Source organism: Pseudophryne corroboree, chromosome 3 (genome assembly GCF_028390025.1).
Source record: "Pseudophryne corroboree isolate aPseCor3 chromosome 3, aPseCor3.hap2, whole genome shotgun sequence".
In the NCBI taxonomy this organism is placed as follows: Eukaryota; Metazoa; Chordata; class Amphibia; order Anura; family Myobatrachidae; genus Pseudophryne; species Pseudophryne corroboree.
Genome location: NC_086446.1, coordinates 627,321,726 through 627,341,147, shown reverse-complemented (window position 1 = coordinate 627,341,147; position 19,422 = coordinate 627,321,726). Strand labels below are relative to the sequence as shown.

Sequence of the window (19,422 nt, the reverse complement as noted above, 5' to 3'; positions counted from 1 at the left end):
ATGGACTAGATTTAAGCAGCACTGGTCTAGAGCAGGGGTTCTCAACTGCTATCCTCCAGTACCACTAACAGGTCATGTTTTGTTGATTTCTATTTGTGGTAGCTGGTAAGATAACTACTGACCAAGCAAAACAGATGAACTCACCTGTACACGAGTAAAGTACAGTATTCCTCAAAACATGACCTGGGGGTCATACTTGAGAATGAGGGTTGAGAACAACTAAACAACAGTATTGCTGGGCATTTACTGTTAGATAAAGGGGTCTGTTCATGAAGCAGTAAAAAAGGAAGAGAAGTGAGCCTGTGGAGAAGTTGCCCATGGCAACCAAACAGCATTGAAGTATCATTTATAATTTGCATACTATACAATTGTACGGAGCAGCTGATTGGTTGCCATGGGTAACTTCTCCACAGACTCATTTCTCCACTCTTTTGACTGCTTCATGCATAGACTACAAAATGTCTGTCAGTGTTATGAACTGAGTACCTGGAACTCAGGGCAGTGGGTGGCAACTGGGGAGTTCCAGTACTCACGAGTGAAGCTGCGACTTGTTATGAATGACCGCTGCACCTCCTACTCTAACCCAGTAACGTGCGGTGGGGTGAGGCAGGTGAGGCAGAGCCTTTCCTGTCATACTAACGTTTGTGCCAGAGTTTTGACTGCGTAAAGTATATGAAAAATACAAAGAATATGTTTGAAATATCTTCTTTGCATTATTCTAATAATTTTTATAGCCAAAACTCTGGAGTAAAAAGTCTATGGCAGGTGAGGCAGTGCCTCACCTGGTTATGTTTTCCGCACATCTCTGATCAAAACTCACCAAATTTCCAGGAGTTTATACTGCTGCACCTGTGTATAATGCCCAGATGTACCATTTGGCTCATATATTGCATGTAAATCTGGCTCTGGGGCTAGTCAGTGCCCCCTGAGCTATTTAGCTCACCGCACGTCCCTGCTCTAACCCCTGTCTCCGTTACTCCCCCCAGTGGTCGGTTGGTGCCTGCAGAGCTAGTCTTCTCCTATAGCAGCCACGTTTGAAAGGGCGAATTAGGTCCACCCAGACTCCGATGCCCCCAGGTCTTAATAGGTAGCAAAGCACCAACTGAGACTACGAGTGAATAAGGGGGAAGCTAACTAAGACTAGCGTGACTACCAATGGGAGAGAATACAGAAAGGACAACAAACAGATTATGTGCGCCACGGCCGCCGAAATCCCAACATAGAAACCAAGGCACAGACTGAGGAGAGAGTTCTTAACACAAGCAAATTATACGTATCACAATGCACAGAGTGTTGAAAGCAATGACACTGAATATACAAGTGTTTGTGAATGCAACAATGAATAAGATGTAATAAGAAACCAAACTGTGAAAGCAACAATGCTCAAAGATGTTATAAGCAACTTAATAAACAATGAAAGCAACAATGCTAAAAGATGTTGTAAAACAGAAATGCAGACAAAGCAGTGTCTGTGTGGAAACTCCACAAAAACCTGAACACAAGGCTGGCTGGATCTGGTCAGGTAATCAATCGAGCAAGGTCTCCGGGTCATGGGTACAACACAGGTAGACAGTATCTCTTACGAGCTGACAGGTTCACACTGAAGCAGGAGCTATCACCAGCGATTTGGGAGAGGCCAGGAAGGGAATATAAATGGTGCTGCACCAATCAGAACCCAGTAATAGATATTAATGAAAGGACATGCAGCTGTGCTTCTGCACGTCCACAAGACACAGCTAGACTAACCTGCCTGCGTCTAGCGTCCCGGTTGCTAGGCTTTAGTGGCTGCCAGTTCTCCCTCTGGTAGCGTTGCTAGGCGCAGGGTGGGACCCGGAAGCACCGGCTGATGGAGGAAGTGCAGCATCCCGGTCACTTGGCAATGGCCGGGACCTTCCTCCTCCACGAGCCGCGCTGCGGCTGATAAGTCAGTCCAACAGACATTTTATTTGACAGCCTGAAACCCATCAGATATCGAGGCCATACGCTGGGGTCTATTCATGTAGCAATGAAACAAGTGGAGAAGTGAGCCAGTGGAGAAGTTGCCTATGGCAACCAATCAGCATTGAAGTAACATTTATAATTTGCATATGAGAAAATTTTACAGAGCAGCTGATTGGTTGCCATGGGCAACTTCTTCACTGGTTTACTTTTCCACTCTTTACCCTGGTTAATGAATAGACCCCACTGTGAGATATTTCACAGTGTATGGCCACATGATGCAGTATCTGGATTCCTCCCAGAGGGAGAAAACATTTCCCAGCTCCTCTCCTGTGAAGGAACAGGGGAAATGTTGGGCGGTCAGCCGCAGCAGTGCATACACTGCCCCATGCAGCCGACCGATGATCAGTCAGGCATATTCGAGGCTTTTTCATGCCAGACTGTCTGATCATCGCTTATTGATCACGGATACACACTATGCTATTATCGGACCCACCGACTGATAATCCGAGGCTCAGGCTGATAAATGCATAATGCTCAACTTAAATCAGCATATCAGCCTGTAAACATGTAGAATAATACATCTTTAGTTCAATATAAAGAACTGAGAGCAGAGAGCCCTGTGGGTCCTATCCTTCTACTACTGTGCCTCCAAAGTGTTAGTGCATTCTCTAGTTAGAACATTCAGGTGTTAAAGTGAGCCATAACGGGGCAGAACTCCATTACATCCGTTCCATTTGCATACGGAATTAGTGAGTATTGGTTTCTATTTTATGTGTGTCTAAGCGCCGGCGCTTCTACAGGGTGCATTACCACAGGGGACATAACTACTGGGGGCATAACTATGGTCTCTAAACTACTGGGGGGCATAACTACAGGGACTAAACTATAGGGGCATAACTACTGGGGGCACAACTACAGGGGCATTACCACTGGCGGCTAAACTACAGGGAGGCTAAACTACTGGAAGCATAACTAGGGGGGCATTAGCACTGGGGCCTAAACTACAGGGGGCATAACTACAGGGTGCTAAACAACTGGGGGCATTACCACTGAGGTCTAAATTACTGGGGACATTACCACTGGGGTCTAAACTACTGGGGGCATAACTACGGGAGCATTACCACTGGAGGCTAAACAACTGGGGGCATAACTATTGGAGGCATTACCACTGGGGGTTAAACTACTGGGGGCATTACTACAGGCATCACTACTACAGGGGCATTACTACTGGGGCAATACTACACAGGGGCATTACCACTAAGGGCATTACTACTGGGGGCACTACTAATGAGGGCATTGTATAGGGTGCACTTCATAAGGGGCATCACTCCTGTGGACATAAGGGGCACTACTACTGGGGGCATTGCGTAAAGGGCACCACTACTATGGGTTCTACATAAGGGGCACTACCACTGTGGGCACTGCCACTACAGTGCACATTGCATAAGGGGCACTACTACTATGGGCATTGTATAAGGGAGTGCTATTGCTGAGGGCATTATGTGTATTACGGGTGCTACTACTGTGGGCATTATGTGTATTAGGTGTGCTACTACTGTGGGCTTTGTGTACAGTATAACGGGCACTAATGTGTGTCATAACATGAATAAGGGACACTAATATGTGGTGTTATGTGAATAAGATTGTGCTACTGTGCAGCATAATTTTAATTGGGCATACTATCGTGGACCACAGCCCTTTATTTTTGAGACCACTTCCTTTTTTTTTGAGCATGCGCAATCCCTTTATTACATGGTTGCCGGGAGGGGGGTAAGTTCCTTCACCTCTCTAGGACCAATTTAAGCACTGAGAACAATAGGAAAAAGGAAGTTTAAAGTAAACAGCTGGTTGTAGTGAAAGATGTGTATTACAGCAAGGCAAGGAGGAAGTCCATAACACCTGCAATCTATATAACAGCATTGATTTGTTTTTAGGGTCATTTAGTTTATCTAGATAATTGCTCTTCTATGGTATGTTATTTTAACAGTTTATTTTTTGGCGCACCAATGTTATTTTGTTGATGCAGTATATTTGTATTATTTGTCACCATACTGTACCTGTCCCTCATACGCACCCCCAGGGCCCCCCTTTAAAGATTGCGATCCGTTGATACCTTACTCTATCCTTCACTCATATTTTCTATGCATCATTCTACACAGGAACAAGTTGTTAATAAGACTAGGAATTTTCTGCAAAAACAATCAGAATAATATTTGAGATATCGCCTTAACTGCCGTATATTAACGTACTCAACTATGAGGTCTAATTATATTAATTTACTGAACAGGAAGTTCTCTGATAACTGTACTCAATCACACACTTCAGCAGCTCACCTACACATAGTACAGGTTGAGTATCCCATATCCACATATTCCGAAATACGGAATATTCCGAAATACGGACTTTTTTGAGTAAGAATGAGATAGTGAAAACTTTGTTTTTTGATGGCTTAATGTACACAAACTTTGTTTAATACACAAAGTTATTAAAACTATTGTATTAAATGACCTTCAGGCTGTGTGTATAAGGTGTATATGGAACATTAATGAATTGTGTGAATGTACACACACTTTGTTTAATGCACAAAATTATAAAAAAAAGTTGGCTAAAATGACTTCAGGCTGTGTGTATAAGGTGTATATGTAACATAAATGCATTCTGTGCTTAGACTTAGGTCCCATCACCATGATATCTCATTATGGTATGCAATTATTCCAAACTACGGAAAAATCCCATATCCAAAATACCTCTGGTCCCAAGCATTTTGGATAAGGGATACTCAACCTGTATAGATCTCCTATATTCACTGAGTACCGCTCGTGCAATCAGAGATTATTATATTTCCTTCAAGACACTCATTCATCCCCAGATTTATGACCATATAGCTCAGCTGAAAATGACATCAGTGTATTTGCAAATACAGCAAAATGTAATCTTACTACAGTTTGTTGCAAATAAGAATATAAAATAAAACCATCGTTAGACAAAATAAACTCTTCCCTGGATATCAGTGATTCCATTTCTTCACACTATCCATGCTCTAATTTGAAAAGCTATATCTGCATTCATTTTCATGCCGCTTCATACCTCAGTACATATCCCAAAAAAGCGCCTGCTATCAATTATATTATGGAAAACTCAGTGGTTTGCAGTCACTGTGATCAATATCGCGGGTGCCTGCAGTATTCTCAGAGCTATTTGCTCCCATCCTGTGAATAAATCCTATCATAGGCTCTATCCATATGGATTTTTTTTATTGGGCATCAGTGACACACAGATTTCAAGGTACAACCAAAAAGAGTGCATCTTATGGAGGCATGTTACTGTATTTTATGTTTTTGCTCCATAAGAAAAACCTTCCCAAAACACCTGTAACAGAAAGTATTTGAAAAAAGCAAAGTGCTTATTTAAGTGCCTTAGGCACTTGACCTTTTAAGAGCGCATCTGAATTTAGTATTGTTGCATAGTGGTTAGCATTACAACCTTACAGCGCCAAGTTCATGAGTTCAGTTGCCAAACAAAGTGTATCTGTGTATATGCTCTCCCTGTGCTTGTGTGGGTTTCTTCAGGGTGATCTGGTTTCCTCCCACAATCCAAAGGGTTAATTGGCTTCAGACAGAAAGTTAACTTTAGTGCCTAAACTGCCTATGCGTAGCCATGTGTTAGGGAACATAGCACACCACTGGGGCTGGACTGATATAACCTAAATATTCTCTGTACTGTAAAGTGCTGCTGAAGGCCCGCAAAGCCGTTTGCTCCGGCCCACCTGCTTATGTCAGTGAGACACGCCGCCACTCAGTCCGGCGGCAGGGTGTCTCAGCTGTCAGGACAGGGAGGAGAGCGTGGCTCTGTCGGGTGGCGGCGGCAGCATGTAGGACTTCAAACCAGCCACCGGTTCGTGAGTCAATCAGAGCTCGCGGACCAGCAGCCAATCAGGAGCCGCCGCTGCCGGTCCGCGAGCTCTGATTGGCTCACAAACCGGCGGCTGGTTTGAAGTCCTACACGCCGCCGCCGCCCGACATAGCCGCGCTCACCTCCCAGCGGTAAGCAGCACAGTGGGGTGGGTGGGGGGCCACTGTGGGGGTATTTGTGGATCTGGCACTGTGGGGGGCATTTGCATACCTTGCACTGTGGGGGGCATTTGTATACCTGACACTGTGGGAGGCATTTGTATACCTGATACTGTGGGGGGCATTTGTATACCTGGCACTGTGGGGGCATTTGTGGATTTGGCACTGTGAGGGCATTTGTGGATCTGGCACTGTGGGGGCATTTGTATACCTGGTACTGTGGGGGCATTTGTATACCTGGCACTGTGGGGGCAATTGTGGATCTGGCACTGCACTATTGGGGGCATATGTGTATCACGTCCCATATGTGTATCACGTCCCATTTTAATTGGCAACACCCATTTTTTTACCTCTAAGGGGCAGACCTACTGGGGGGCAGGGTAATTTTTTAAGTTGAGAATTTTTGTTTGGCCCCTGTAGGATTTTATAAATATCCAAATGGCCCTTGGTAGAAAAAAGGTTCCCCACCCCTGCTGTAAATGAAAACAAGTCTTGTAAAGTTGAAATTCATAATCATTTTACTTATGTTCTTATCTACTCTGTAGAACCAAAACCTGTGGTATTCTTGCAGCATGGCCTGCTTGCTGACGCCAGCAACTGGATCTCTAACTTTGAGTTCAATAGCTTGGGGTTCATTCTGGCAGATGCAGGTTATGATGTATGGATGGGAAACAGTCGAGGAAATACCTGGTCTATGAAACACAAGACTCTTTCCCCTAAAGAGGTAAAATTCTGGGCTTTCAGGTATGTAAATGTTTGCATTTAATATATTAAATACAATTATAACCAACCATGACTACAGAGGAGGCAGCCATTTGTGGGTGTAACATGTAAACTAACCGGTACTTGAGGATGCAGCCTATTCATTTCTTAGGAACTACAGCAAAGGATTATGGGTGTCAGATTCTGAGTAGTATGGTGAATTAGACACCAGTCTACAGTTGGTCTAACAATTGATTTGTGTTAACTGTAGTGAAGGTTACAGTACAACTGATTGAGGACAATAAAGATATTGATATTAATGAAACTAAACATGCAAATTGAATCATAATGAGAATCAGCTTTATTGGCCAGGTGTACTCACGTACACTAGGAGTTTTTTTGCGGTACAATGCATTGCCAAGCAGCAACATGAAGCCGGAATACATAGCATAAGAAGGGGGAAAATGTAGCATACATTACAAACATTACACGTATGAGTTCATACTGCACATTGCAACTGTACGATAGACTCGACATATTAGACATATTATACACGTTAGTCTTTTAATATATTATTCAGCTGGTGGACAGCTAGTGGGAAGAAGCTTTTAATGGATCTGGTCGACTTCGCAGAAATGGACCTGTAGCGTCTGCCTGATGGAAGCGATTCAAACAGTTTGTGACCTGGGTGCTGCATATCTGCCACGATTTCTCACTTCCTGACGCTTGACTGCTATAATTCATGGATGGGAGGGAGGTCAGCCCCACAATCTTTTCAACTGTCCTCACCCCTCTTTGCAGCCTCCGTCTATCACTCTCATTGGCAGCTCCATACCAGACTGTGATCGAGGAATATAGGACCGATTCTACGATCGCTTGTAGAAGATGAGCAGCTGTTGAATTTCATGAGTTGCCTTAGAAAGAACATCCACTGCTGGGCCTTCTTTACGACAGTGCTTATGTTGGGTCCCCATTTGAGGTCTCAGGAAATTTTTGAGTCTAGGAAATTGAAGGAGTCGACCCACGAAACCACGCTGTCGGCTATTATGAGTGGTTGTATGGCATTGAGTTTCCTTCTGAAGTCCACCACCTTCTTAACTGTTTTGAGGGGATTTAGGTCAAGGTTGTTCCTGCTGCACCACTGCATTAGCCGTTCCACTTTGCGTCTGTATGCAGATTCATCTTCGTCCTTGATTAAGCCGATGATGGTGGTGTCGTCTGCAAATTTTATAATTTTTACTGATTGCTCGGCCGAGGTGCAGTCATTGGTATATAGAGAGAAGAGCAGGGGGGGGGGGGAGGGGACACATCCTTGAGGGGCCCCCATGCTGATTGTGTGCCCACTAGATGTGAATGACCTGGCTTTCACCACCTGTTTCCTTGCTGTCAGGGAGTGGATGATCCAGAAGCATGTTGATTCTGGGACCCCTAAGGGGTATCCGTTCAGATGGTCGACCATGTTATGGTCGACAGTCATTAGATCGACCACTATTGGTCGACATTGACATGGTCGACATGGATACATGGTCGACACATGAAAAGGTCGACATGCATTTTTTAACTTTTTTTTCTTTTGGGGAACTTTTCCATACTTTACGATCCACGTGGACTACGATTGGAACGGTAATCTGTGCCGAGCGAAGTGGTAGCGGAGCGAAGGCACCATGCCCGAAGCATGGCGAGCGAAGCGAGCCATGCGAGGGGACGCGGTGCACGAATTGGGGTTCCCAGTCACATTACGCAAAAACCGACACCAAAAAAGTAAAAAAAAAACTCATGTCGACCTTTTCATGTGTCGACCTTTCATGTGTCGACTAGAGATGAGCGGGTTCGGTTCCTCGGAATCCGAACCCCCCCCGAACTTCAGGCTTTTTACACGGGTCCGAGGCAGACTCGGATCTTCCCGCCTTGCTCGGCTAACCCGAGCGCGCCCGAACGTCATCATCCCGCTGTCGGATTCTCACGAGGCTCGTATTCTATCGCGAGACTCGGATTCTATATAAGGAGCCGCGCGTCGCCGCCATTTTCACACGTGCATTGAGATTGATAGGGAGAGGACGTGGCTGGCGTCCTCTCCGTTGAAATAGATAGAGACACTTGAGTTGATTACTAAGTAATTTTGGGGAGCATTAGGAGTACTCAGAGTGCAGAGTTTTGCTGATAGTTAGTTACTAGTGACTGACCACCACCAGTTTTATTTATTATTTAATATAATCCGTTCTCTGCCTGAAAAAAACGATACACAGTCACATACCATATCTGTGCTCAGCCTCAGTGTGCTGCATGATAATATCATCTATGTATATCTGACTGTGCTGAGTGCTCACTGCTCACACAGCTGAATTGTGGGGGAGACTGGGGTGCAGTTATAGCAGGAGTACAGTGCACACTTTTGCTGCCAGTGTGACTGACCAGTGACCACCAGTATATTGTCTGCCTGAAAAAGTTAAACACTCCTGTGGTGTTTTTTTTTTTTATTCTATAAACGCATTCTGCTGACAGTGTCCAGCAGGTCCGTCATTCATTATATTATATAAATATTTACCTGCAGTAGTGTTATATTTTTTTTGTTCATCTCTATCATCTTTATCATCTCTATATTAGCAGGCGCAGTACAGTAGTCCACGGCTGTGGCTACCTCTGTGTCGTCAGTCTCGTCCATAATTGTATACCTACCTGTAGTGGGGTTTTTTTTTCTATCTTCTTCATACTAGTAGTTTAGGAGTCTGCTGACAGTGTCCAGCAGGTCCGTCATTATATTATATATACCTGCAGTAGTGATATATATATATATATTTTATATCATTATCATCTCTATACTAGCAGACGCAGTACGGTAGTCCACGGCTGTAGCTACCTCTGTGTCGTCAGTGCTCGTCCATAATTGTATACCTACCTGTGGTGGGGTTTTTTTTTCTATCTTCTTCATACTAGTAGTTTAGGAGTCTGCTGACAGTGTCCAGCAGGTCCGTCATTATATTATATATACCTGCAGTAGTGATATATATATATATTTTTTATATCATTATCATCTCTATACTAGCAGACGCAGTACGGTAGTCCACGGCTGTAGCTACCTCTGTGTCGTCAGTGCTCGTCCATAATTGTATACCTACCTGTGGTGGGGTTTTTTTTTTCTATCTTCTTCATACTAGTAGTTTAGGAGTCTGCTGACAGTGTCCAGCAGGTCCGTCATTATATTATATATACCTGCAGTAGTGATATATATATATTTTTTATATCATTATCATCTCTATACTAGCAGACGCAGTACGGTAGTCCACGGCTGTAGCTACCTCTGTGTCGTCAGTGCTCGTCCATAATTGTATACCTACCTGTGGTGGGTTTTTTTTTATATCTTCTTCATACTAGTAGTTTAGGAGTCTGCTGACAGTGTCCAGCAGGTCCGTCATTATATTATATATACCTGCAGTAGTGATATATATATATATTTTATATCATTATCATCTCTATACTAGCAGACGCAGTACGATAGTCCACGGCTGTAGCTACCTCTGTGTCGTCAGTGCTCGTCCATAATTGTATACCTACCTGTGGTGGGGTTTTTTTTTCTATCTTCTTCATACTAGTAGTTTAGGAGTCTGCTGACAGTGTCCAGCAGGTCCGTCATTATATTATATATACCTGCAGTAGTGATATATTTATATTTTTTATATCATTATCATCTCTATACTAGCAGACGCAGTACGGTAGTCCACGGCTGTAGCTACCTCTGTGTCGTCAGTGCTCGTCCATAATTGTATACCTACCTGTGGTGGGGTTTTTTTTTCTATCTTCTTCATACTAGTAGTTTAGGAGTCTGCTGACAGTGTCCAGCAGGTCCGTCATTATATTATATATACCTGCAGTAGTGATATATATATATTTTTTATATCATTATCATCTCTATACTAGCAGACGCAGTACGGTAGTCCACGGCTGTAGCTACCTCTGTGTCGTCAGTCACTCGTCATCCATAAGTATACTAGTATCCATCCATCTCCATTGTTTACCTGAGGTGCCTTTTAGTTGTGCCTATTAAAATATGGAGAACAAAAATGTTGAGGTTCCAAAAATAGGGAAAGATCAAGATCCACTTCCACCTCGTGCTGAAGCTGCTGCCACTAGTCATGGCCGAGATGATGAAATTCCATCAACGTCGTCTGCCAAGGCCGATGCCCAATGTCATAGTACAGAGCATGTAAAATCAAAAACACAAAATATCAGTAAAAAAAGGACTCAAAAATCTAAAATAAAATCGTCGGAGGAGAAGCGTAAACTTGCCAATATGCCATTTACCACACGGAGTGGCAAGGAACGGCTGAGGCCCTGGCCTATGTTCATGGCTAGTGGTTCAGCTTCACATGAGGATGGAAGCACTCAGCCTCTCGCTAGAAAAATGAAAAGACTTAAGCTGGCAAAAGCACAGCAAAGAACTGTGCGTTCTTCGAAATCCCAAATCCACAAGGAGAGTCCAATTGTGTCGGTTGCGATGCCTGACCTTCCCAACACTGGACGTGAAGAGCATGCGCCTTCCACCATTTGCACGCCCCCTGCAAGTGCTGGAAGGAGCACCCGCAGTCCAGTTCCTGATAGTCAGATTGAAGATGTCAGTGTTGAAGTACACCAGGATGAGGAGGATATGGGTGTTGCTGGCGCTGGGGAGGAAATTGACAAGGAGGATTCTGATGGTGAGGTGGTTTGTTTAAGTCAGGCACCCGGGGAGACACCTGTTGTCCGTGGGAGGAATATGGCCATTGACATGCCTGGTGAAAATACCAAAAAAATCAGCTCTTCGGTGTGGAAGTATTTCAACAGAAATGCGGACAACAGGTGTCAAGCCGTGTGTTGCCTTTGTCAAGCTGTAATAAGTAGGGGTAAGGACGTTAACCACCTCGGAACATCCTCCCTTATACGTCACCTGCAGCGCATTCATAATAAGTCAGTGACAAGTTCAAAAACTTTGGGCGACAGCGGAAGCAGTCCACTGACCAGTAAATCCCTTCCTCTTGTAACCAAGCTCACGCAAACCACCCCACCAACTCCCTCAGTGTCAATTTCCTCCTTCCCCAGGAATGCCAATAGTCCTGCAGGCCATGTCACTGGCAATTCTGACGAGTCCTCTCCTGCCTGGGATTCCTCCGATGCATCCTTGAGTGTAACGCCTACTGCTGCTGGCGCTGCTGTTGTTGCTGCTGGGAGTCGATGGTCATCCCAGAGGGGAAGTCGTAAGACCACTTTTACTACTTCCACCAAGCAATTGACTGTCCAACAGTCCTTTGCGAGGAAGATGAAATATCACAGCAGTCATCCTGCTGCAAAGCGGATAACTGAGGCCTTGGCATCCTGGGCGGTGAGAAACGTGGTTCCGGTATCCATCATTACTGCAGAGCCAACTATAGACTTGATTGAGGTACTGTGTCCCCGGTACCAAATACCATCTAGGTTCCATTTCTCTAGGCAGGCGATACCGAAAATGTACACAGACCTCAGAAAAAGACTCACCAGTGTCCTAAAAAATGCAGTTGTACCCAATGTCCACTTAACCACGGACATGTGGACAAGTGGAGCAGGGCAGACTCAGGACTATATGACTGTGACAGCCCACTGGGTAGATGTATTGACTCCCGCCGCAAGAACAGCAGCGGCGGCACCAGTAGCAGCATCTCGCAAACGCCAACTCTTTCCTAGGCAGGCTACGCTTTGTATCACCGCTTTCCAGAATACGCACACAGCTAAAAACCTCTTACGGCAACTGAGGAAGATCATCGCAGAATGGCTTACCCCAATTGGACTCTCCTGTGGATTTGTGGCATCGGACAACGCCAGCAATATTGTGTGTGCATTAAATATGGGCAAATTCCAGCACGTCCTATGTTTTGCACATACCTTGAATTTGGTGGTGCAGAATTATTTAAAAAACGAGAGGGGCGTGCAAGAGATGCTGTCGGTGGCCAGAAGAATTGCGGGACACTTTCGGCGTACAGGCACCACGTACAGAAGACTGGAGCAACACCAAAAACGCCTGAACCTGCCCTGCCATCATCTGAAGCAAGAAGTGGTAACGAGGTGGAATTCAACCCTCTATATGCTTCAGAGGTTGGAGGAGCAGCAAAAGGCCATTCAAGCCTATACAACTGAGCACGATATAGGAGGTGGAATGCACCTGTCTCAAGCGCAGTGGAGAATGATTTCAACGTTGTGCAAGGTTCTGCAACCTTTTGAACTTGCCACACGTGAAGTCAGTTCAGACACTGCCAGCCTGAGTCAGGTCATTCCCCTCATCAGGCTTTTGCAGAAGAAGCTGGAGACATTGAAGGAGGAGCTAACACTGAGCGATTCCGCTAGGCATGTGGGACTTGTGGATGGAGCCCTTAATTCGCTTAACAAGGATTCACGGGTGGTCAATCTGTTGAAATCAGAGCACTACATTTTGGCCACCGTGCTCGATCCTAGATTTAAAACCTACGTTGTATCTCTCTTTCCGGCAGACACAAGTCTGCAGGGGTTCAAAGAACTGCTGGTGAGAAAATTGTCAAGTCAAGCGGAACGCGACCTGTCAACATCTCCTCCTTCACATTCTCCCGCAACTGGGGGTGCGAGGAAAAGGCTCAGAATTCCGAGCCCACCCGCTGGCGGTGATGCAGGGCAGTCTGGAGCGACTGCTGATGCTGACATCTGGTCCGGACTGAAGGACCTGACAACGATTACGGACATGTCGTCTACTGTCACTGCATATGATTCTCTCACCATTGAAAGAATGGTGGAGGATTATATGAGTGACCGCATCCAAGTAGGCACGTCAGACAGTCCGTACGTATACTGGCAGGAAAAAGAGGCAATTTGGAGGCCCTTGCACAAACTGGCTTTATTCTACCTAAGTTGCCCTCCCACAAGTGTGTACTCCGAAAGAGTGTTTAGTGCCGCTGCTCACCTTGTCAGCAATCGGCGTACGAGGTTACTTCCAGAAAATGTGGAGAAGATGATGTTCATTAAAATTAATTATAATCAATTCCTCCATGGAGACATTCACCAGCAGCAATTGCCTCCACAAAGTACACAGGGAGCTGTGATGGTGGATTCCAGTGGGGACGAATTGATAATCTGTGAGGAGGGGGATGTACACGGTGATGTTACGATTCCTGTACTCCAGACTGGAGAAGATCTTATGGCAGAGATCTGAGTACAGGAATGAAATACAGGTTGTGGGAGCTGGAGAGCCTAGTAACCCCTGGCGCCCTAACTCCGTTGTCTCGCCCGTGTTATCAGAAATCCCCTGCGAGACTATGGTTGCTTGAGCCCATGGCAGCCGCGTTCGAAGGGCGGATTATGTCTGCCCAACCCCGATGCCCCCGCAGGTCTTAATGGGAGACAAGGGGAAGTCCGAGACAGGGAGATAACAAGGGGCCCTCTGACTAAGCAACCAAGCCAGGGGTTACAAGCTAACTTAACTAAATCAAAAGGTATGTGCGGACTAGCCGCCAGGGAAAAGGACAACCAAGGATCCACAGATCCGACACTCCTATCCGGCACCGCTGGACACCAGAGTGGATCTTGTGGAAGCGGAATCCTCCGCAAAGCTCCAGAACTCAAAATAAACACAATAATAAATAGTAGCGGACAAGCCGCAACACACGGCTGCGCCGCGACTCACGAACACCACCAGATGTTAAAGGAGCTCGGTCAGACTCCAGGAACAGATGGTAACTTCCGAGTACTGGATCACTGAGAACAGGAACAAACGAACAGACCGGGACTGGGAACTCTCTCTGCAGCAGAATCAGGCAAACAGGAAGCTATCACCGGCGTCTGTGAGGAGTCCTGGGAGTGCTTTTAACAGAGAGTCTTCCAATCAGCTGTTTGGAGGCTGATTGGATTAAATGCCATGCAGCTGACAAGCTGCATGGCCAGGAAAACAGATGAGTGATAATTACAACATGCCGTGCAGCTGCATGCTACACAGCCAGGAAACCAGTGATGATATAAACTTAGACCCAGCAACGGGGAACACGATCCGACAGTGGCGTCCCCGTTGCTAGGCGCCGGCCGCACTGACGAGCGGACCCTCGGCGCCTAACAGTACCCCCCCCTTGAGGAGGGGTCAAGGAACCCCTAAATCCGGGTTTCTGAGGAAATTCTTGAAAAAATGCCCTTTTGAGCCTTGGGGCATGAAGGTCCTCATCTAGGACCCACGACCTTTCCTCAGGACCATAACCTTTCCAATGCACCAAAAAATAAAGCCGACCCCGGGACAGCTTGGAATCGAGAACCTTCTCAACCACGAACTCCTGCTGACCCTGTACATTAACTGGTGATCTCCCCTGAGGTTTTTTACGAGGAAATCTGCTAGATGAAACATATGGTTTGAGCAAAGAGCAATGGAAGGTATTTCCGATTCGTAACGTTTTTGGTAGCTGTAACCGGAAAGCAACTGGATTGACTTTTTTGATAATGAGAAATGGTCCAATAAATCTAGGACCCAATCTGGCTGAGGTTTGTCGAAGTTTGATATTGCGAGTCGACAGCCACACCCTGTCTCCTACTCTAAAAGTGCACGGCCGCCGGAACCTGTCCGAAAAATCTTTTTCCTTGAAAGCTGCTTTTCTGAGAGCTATGTGCACTTTTTTCCAAATAAGTTTAAGATGAGAGGTCAGGGCCAGAGAGGAGACAGAGGAATGTTGGAAAAATGAATTAGCTCTGGGGTGGAAACCAAAAACTGCAAAAAATGGAGACACATTGGTGGAGGAATGACAGGCATTATTATAAGCAAACTCTGCCAATGGAAGAAACTCAGACCAGTCATTTTGGAGTTTGTCCGAGTACAAACGCAAATATTGTTTTAAGGATTGGTTCACTCGCTCAGTCTGTCCATTTGATTGTGGATGATAACCGGAGGTTAATGATAATTTCATTTTTAACGAAGCACAAAAAGACTTCCAAAACTGTGCAATGAATTGTGGACCCCTGTCAGAAACAATATCAGTGGGTAACCCATGGAGTCTGAAAACATGACGGAGGAACAAGACTGCCAATCCCTGGGCAGATGGCAATCGGGGAAGACCAATAAAATGAGCCATCTTACTAAAACGGTCCACTACCACCCATATGACTGTGCATCCAGCTGACAGAGGGAGATCCACCACAAAATCCATGGAGATATGCGACCATGGTCTAAGAGGAACATTCAATGGCATAAGTTGACCAATAGGCAAAGAACGGGGAACTTTATGCTGTGCACAGACCTGACACGAAAAAACAAACTCTTTAATGTCTTTAGAAAGACCAGGCCACCACACTGAGCGGGATACCAATTCAAAAGTTTTAGCGACTCCCAGATGCCCTGCAACTTTGCTATCATGAAATTCCTCCAAAACAGTTGCTCTCAAAAACTCAGGAACAAAAAGACGACCAGCAGGAGTATTTCCCGGAGCTTGATGTTGAAGCAGCTTCAATTGAGAAAAAACATCCTGTGTGAGACCTGCCTGAATGACTGAAGGCGGAAGTATGAGAGTAACAGGACTGTTGTCTTGAGCGGGAAGAAAACTGCGTGAGAGGGCATCTGCCTTGGTATTCTTGGAACCAGGTCTGAAGGTGATAATGAATTTGAAACGAGTGAAAAATAAAGCCCAACGAGCCTGTCGGGCATTCAGTCGCTTAGCTGATTCAATGTATTGAAGATTTTTGTGATCTGTCAAAACAGAAATGGTATGGGTCGCTCCTTCAAGCCAATGTCTCCACTCCTCAAAAGCCCATTTAATAGCCAGCAACTCCCGATTACCAACATCGTAGTTGGATTCAGCAGATGAGAATTTCCTGGACATAAAGGCACAAGGATGTAACTCAAGGGAATCTGGATCCTTCTGAGAAAGGATAGCCCCTACACCAACCTCCGAGGCATCTACCTCAACGATGAAAGGCAATTCTGGGTTGGGATGTCTAAGGACAGGGGCTGAGACAAAGGCTTGTTTCAAGGCCTGAAAAGATACTTTAGCTTCACATGACCAATTGGTAGGATCTGCTCCCTTCTTAGTGAGTGCCACAATGGGAGCAACTATGTCAGAGAAAGAGTGAATAAACCTTCTGTAGTAGTTCGCAAACCCTAAAAAGCGCTGAATTGCTTTTAAGTTGGTGGGTTGCGCCCAACTCAGGATGGCTTGGAGCTTCTTAGGTTCCATTCGGAATCCCTGAGGGGAAATAATGTACCCTAAAAAGGATACCTCCGTGACGTGAAATTCACACTTCTCCGGTTTGGCATACAAGTGATTTTCACGTAATTTCTTAAGTACCTGACGCACCTGGGTAACATGTTGTTCTATAGAGTCAGAATAAATCAAAATGTCGTCTAAATAGACCACAACGAATCTTCCCAGAAACTCACGGAGCACATCATTAATGAGATCCTGAAAGACTGCCGGAGCGTTAGATAGGCCGAAAGGCATGACCAGATACTCATAGTGACCTGATTGAGTACTGAATGCCGTTTTCCACTCATCCCCCGATCTGATTCTAATGAGATTATATGCTCCTCTCAGGTCAATCTTGGAAAAAATAACAGCCGAACGTAGCTGATCAAAGAGGACAGAGATCAGAGGCAGAGGGTAAGTATTCTTTACTGAGATTTTATTCAGGGCTCGAAAGTCAATGCAGGGTCTGAGGGAACCATCCTTCTTCTCTACGAAGAAAAAACCTGCACTTAAAGGGGATTTAGATGGCCTGATAAACCCTTTCTCAAGACTTTCTTTCACATACTCATTCATGGCCACAGTTTCAGGACCAGACAATGCATATAACCTTCCTTTAGGCAACGTGGCACCAGGAATTAACTCAATGGTACAATCATAAGGCCTATGGGGAGGCAAAATATCCGCATTGCCCTTGGAAAACACATCCAAAAAATCTTGGTATTCTCCAGGAATATGTGCGGACCTGGCAGCAGCTACTCGGATAGGAAGTGTAATACATTCTTTATCACAGATGGTACTCCATTGTAGAATCTCCCCAGACTGCCAATCTATGATGGGATTATGAAAGGCCAGCCAAGGGTGACCCAGAACCACAGGAACTGCTGGACAATGGGTAAGAAAAAACTCAATCTTTTCAGAATGTAGAGCTCCCACCGAGAGCAAAACAGGAGGTGTACATAGAGAAATAACCCCATTGGATAAGGGACTCCCATCTAAACCATGCATGGTGATACACCTACTTAAGGTTAACTGAGGAATACCTAAGGCCTTGGCCCATGTTAAGTCCATAAAGTTTCCTGCAGCTCCACTGTCCACAAAAGCAGAGACCGAGGAACAGAGGCTGTCATAAGAAACTTTAGCAGGAACCAATAGTGAATTATTTGAGGAGATGAGCTGTAGACCAAAGTGAACCCCCTCACTATTCACTTGGTCAGGAAGTTTCCCGACTTGTTTGGGCAACTACGGGCAAAATGTCCCTTACCTCCGCAGTACAAACACAGACCAGAATTTTGCCTCCTGGTTCTTTCTTCCGGAGACAATTTGGAGAGACCAATCTGCATAGGCTCCTCCATGTCTATCGGAACGGAAGAAACACAGGGAAAAGAAACTACAGATGCCCCTTTCTCAGTCCTCCGCTCTCTGAGCCGACGATCTATTTTAATAGAGAGCTCCATGAGTTTATCAAGGTTCTCAGGAGCGGGATACTGAAGGAGGCTGTCTTTTATAGATTCAGATAAGCCGAGGCGAAACTGACTGCGCAGGGCAGGATCATTCCAGCCACAGTCGTTCGACCAACGGCGAAACTCCGTACAATAATTCTCTGCAGGATTCCTACCCTGTCTTAGAACACGCAACTGACTTTCTGCGGATGCCTCTCTATCAGGGTCGTCATACAATAGCCCTAAAGATTTCAAAAAAGCGTCTACAGACGATAAGGCCGGATCGTCTGTCTTTAAACCAAAAGCCCAGGTCTGAGGATCCCCCTGAAGCAGAGAAATTATAATTCCAACCCGCTGAGCCTCCGTACCTGAGGAAACTGGTCTTAAACGAAAATACAGTTTACAAGACTCTTTAAAATTAAAAAACTGTTTTCTATCCCCAGAAAAACGGTCAGGCAGATGCATTTTTGGTTCAGGGATGACCCTCGGGGAAGTCCGTAACAGATCTTCCTGTGAGCTCACCCGGAGGGACAGATCCTGAACCATCTGGGTAAGTTCCTGAATCTGACTAACCAAAAACTGGCCAGGATTTGGCCCAACACCGGTGGGATTCATGAGGCCGACAAAATTCTCCCTACTGGATAAGTGAAAAAATTAACTCCTGTTGAAATTTTCTCTTTTGTCTGGCCGGTGATAATGTTACGATTCCTGTACTCCAGACTGGAGAAGATCTTATGGCAGAGATCTGAGTACAGGAATGAAATACAGGTTGTGGGAGCTGGAGAGCTTAGTAACCCCTGGCGCCCTAACTCCGTTGTCTCGCCCGTGTTATCAGAAATCCCCTGCGAGACTATGGTTGCTTGAGCCCATGGCAGCCGCGTTCGAAGGGCGGATTATGTCTGCCCAACCCCGATGCCCCCGCAGGTCTTAATGGGAGACAAGGGGAAGTCCGAGACAGGGAGATAACAAGGGGCCCTCTGACTAAGCAACCAAGCCAGGGGTTACAAGCTAACTTAACTAAATCAAAAGGTATGTGCGGACTAGCCGCCAGGGAAAAGGACAACCAAGGATCCACAGATCCGACAC

At 45.6% G+C, this 19,422-nt stretch overlaps 1 protein-coding gene across 1 annotated transcript in view; it reads left to right on the top strand.

The window, feature by feature from the left end:
• LOC135056474 (lysosomal acid lipase/cholesteryl ester hydrolase-like) overlaps window positions 1–19,422 on the top strand; it is a 63,363-nt gene that overhangs the window by 7,818 nt on the left and 36,123 nt on the right. The window contains exon 3 of the mRNA XM_063961705.1: window positions 6,557–6,755. Coding sequence (XP_063817775.1) covers window positions 6,557–6,755 — 199 coding nt within the window. The remainder of the gene's footprint in view (window positions 1–6,556; window positions 6,756–19,422) is intronic.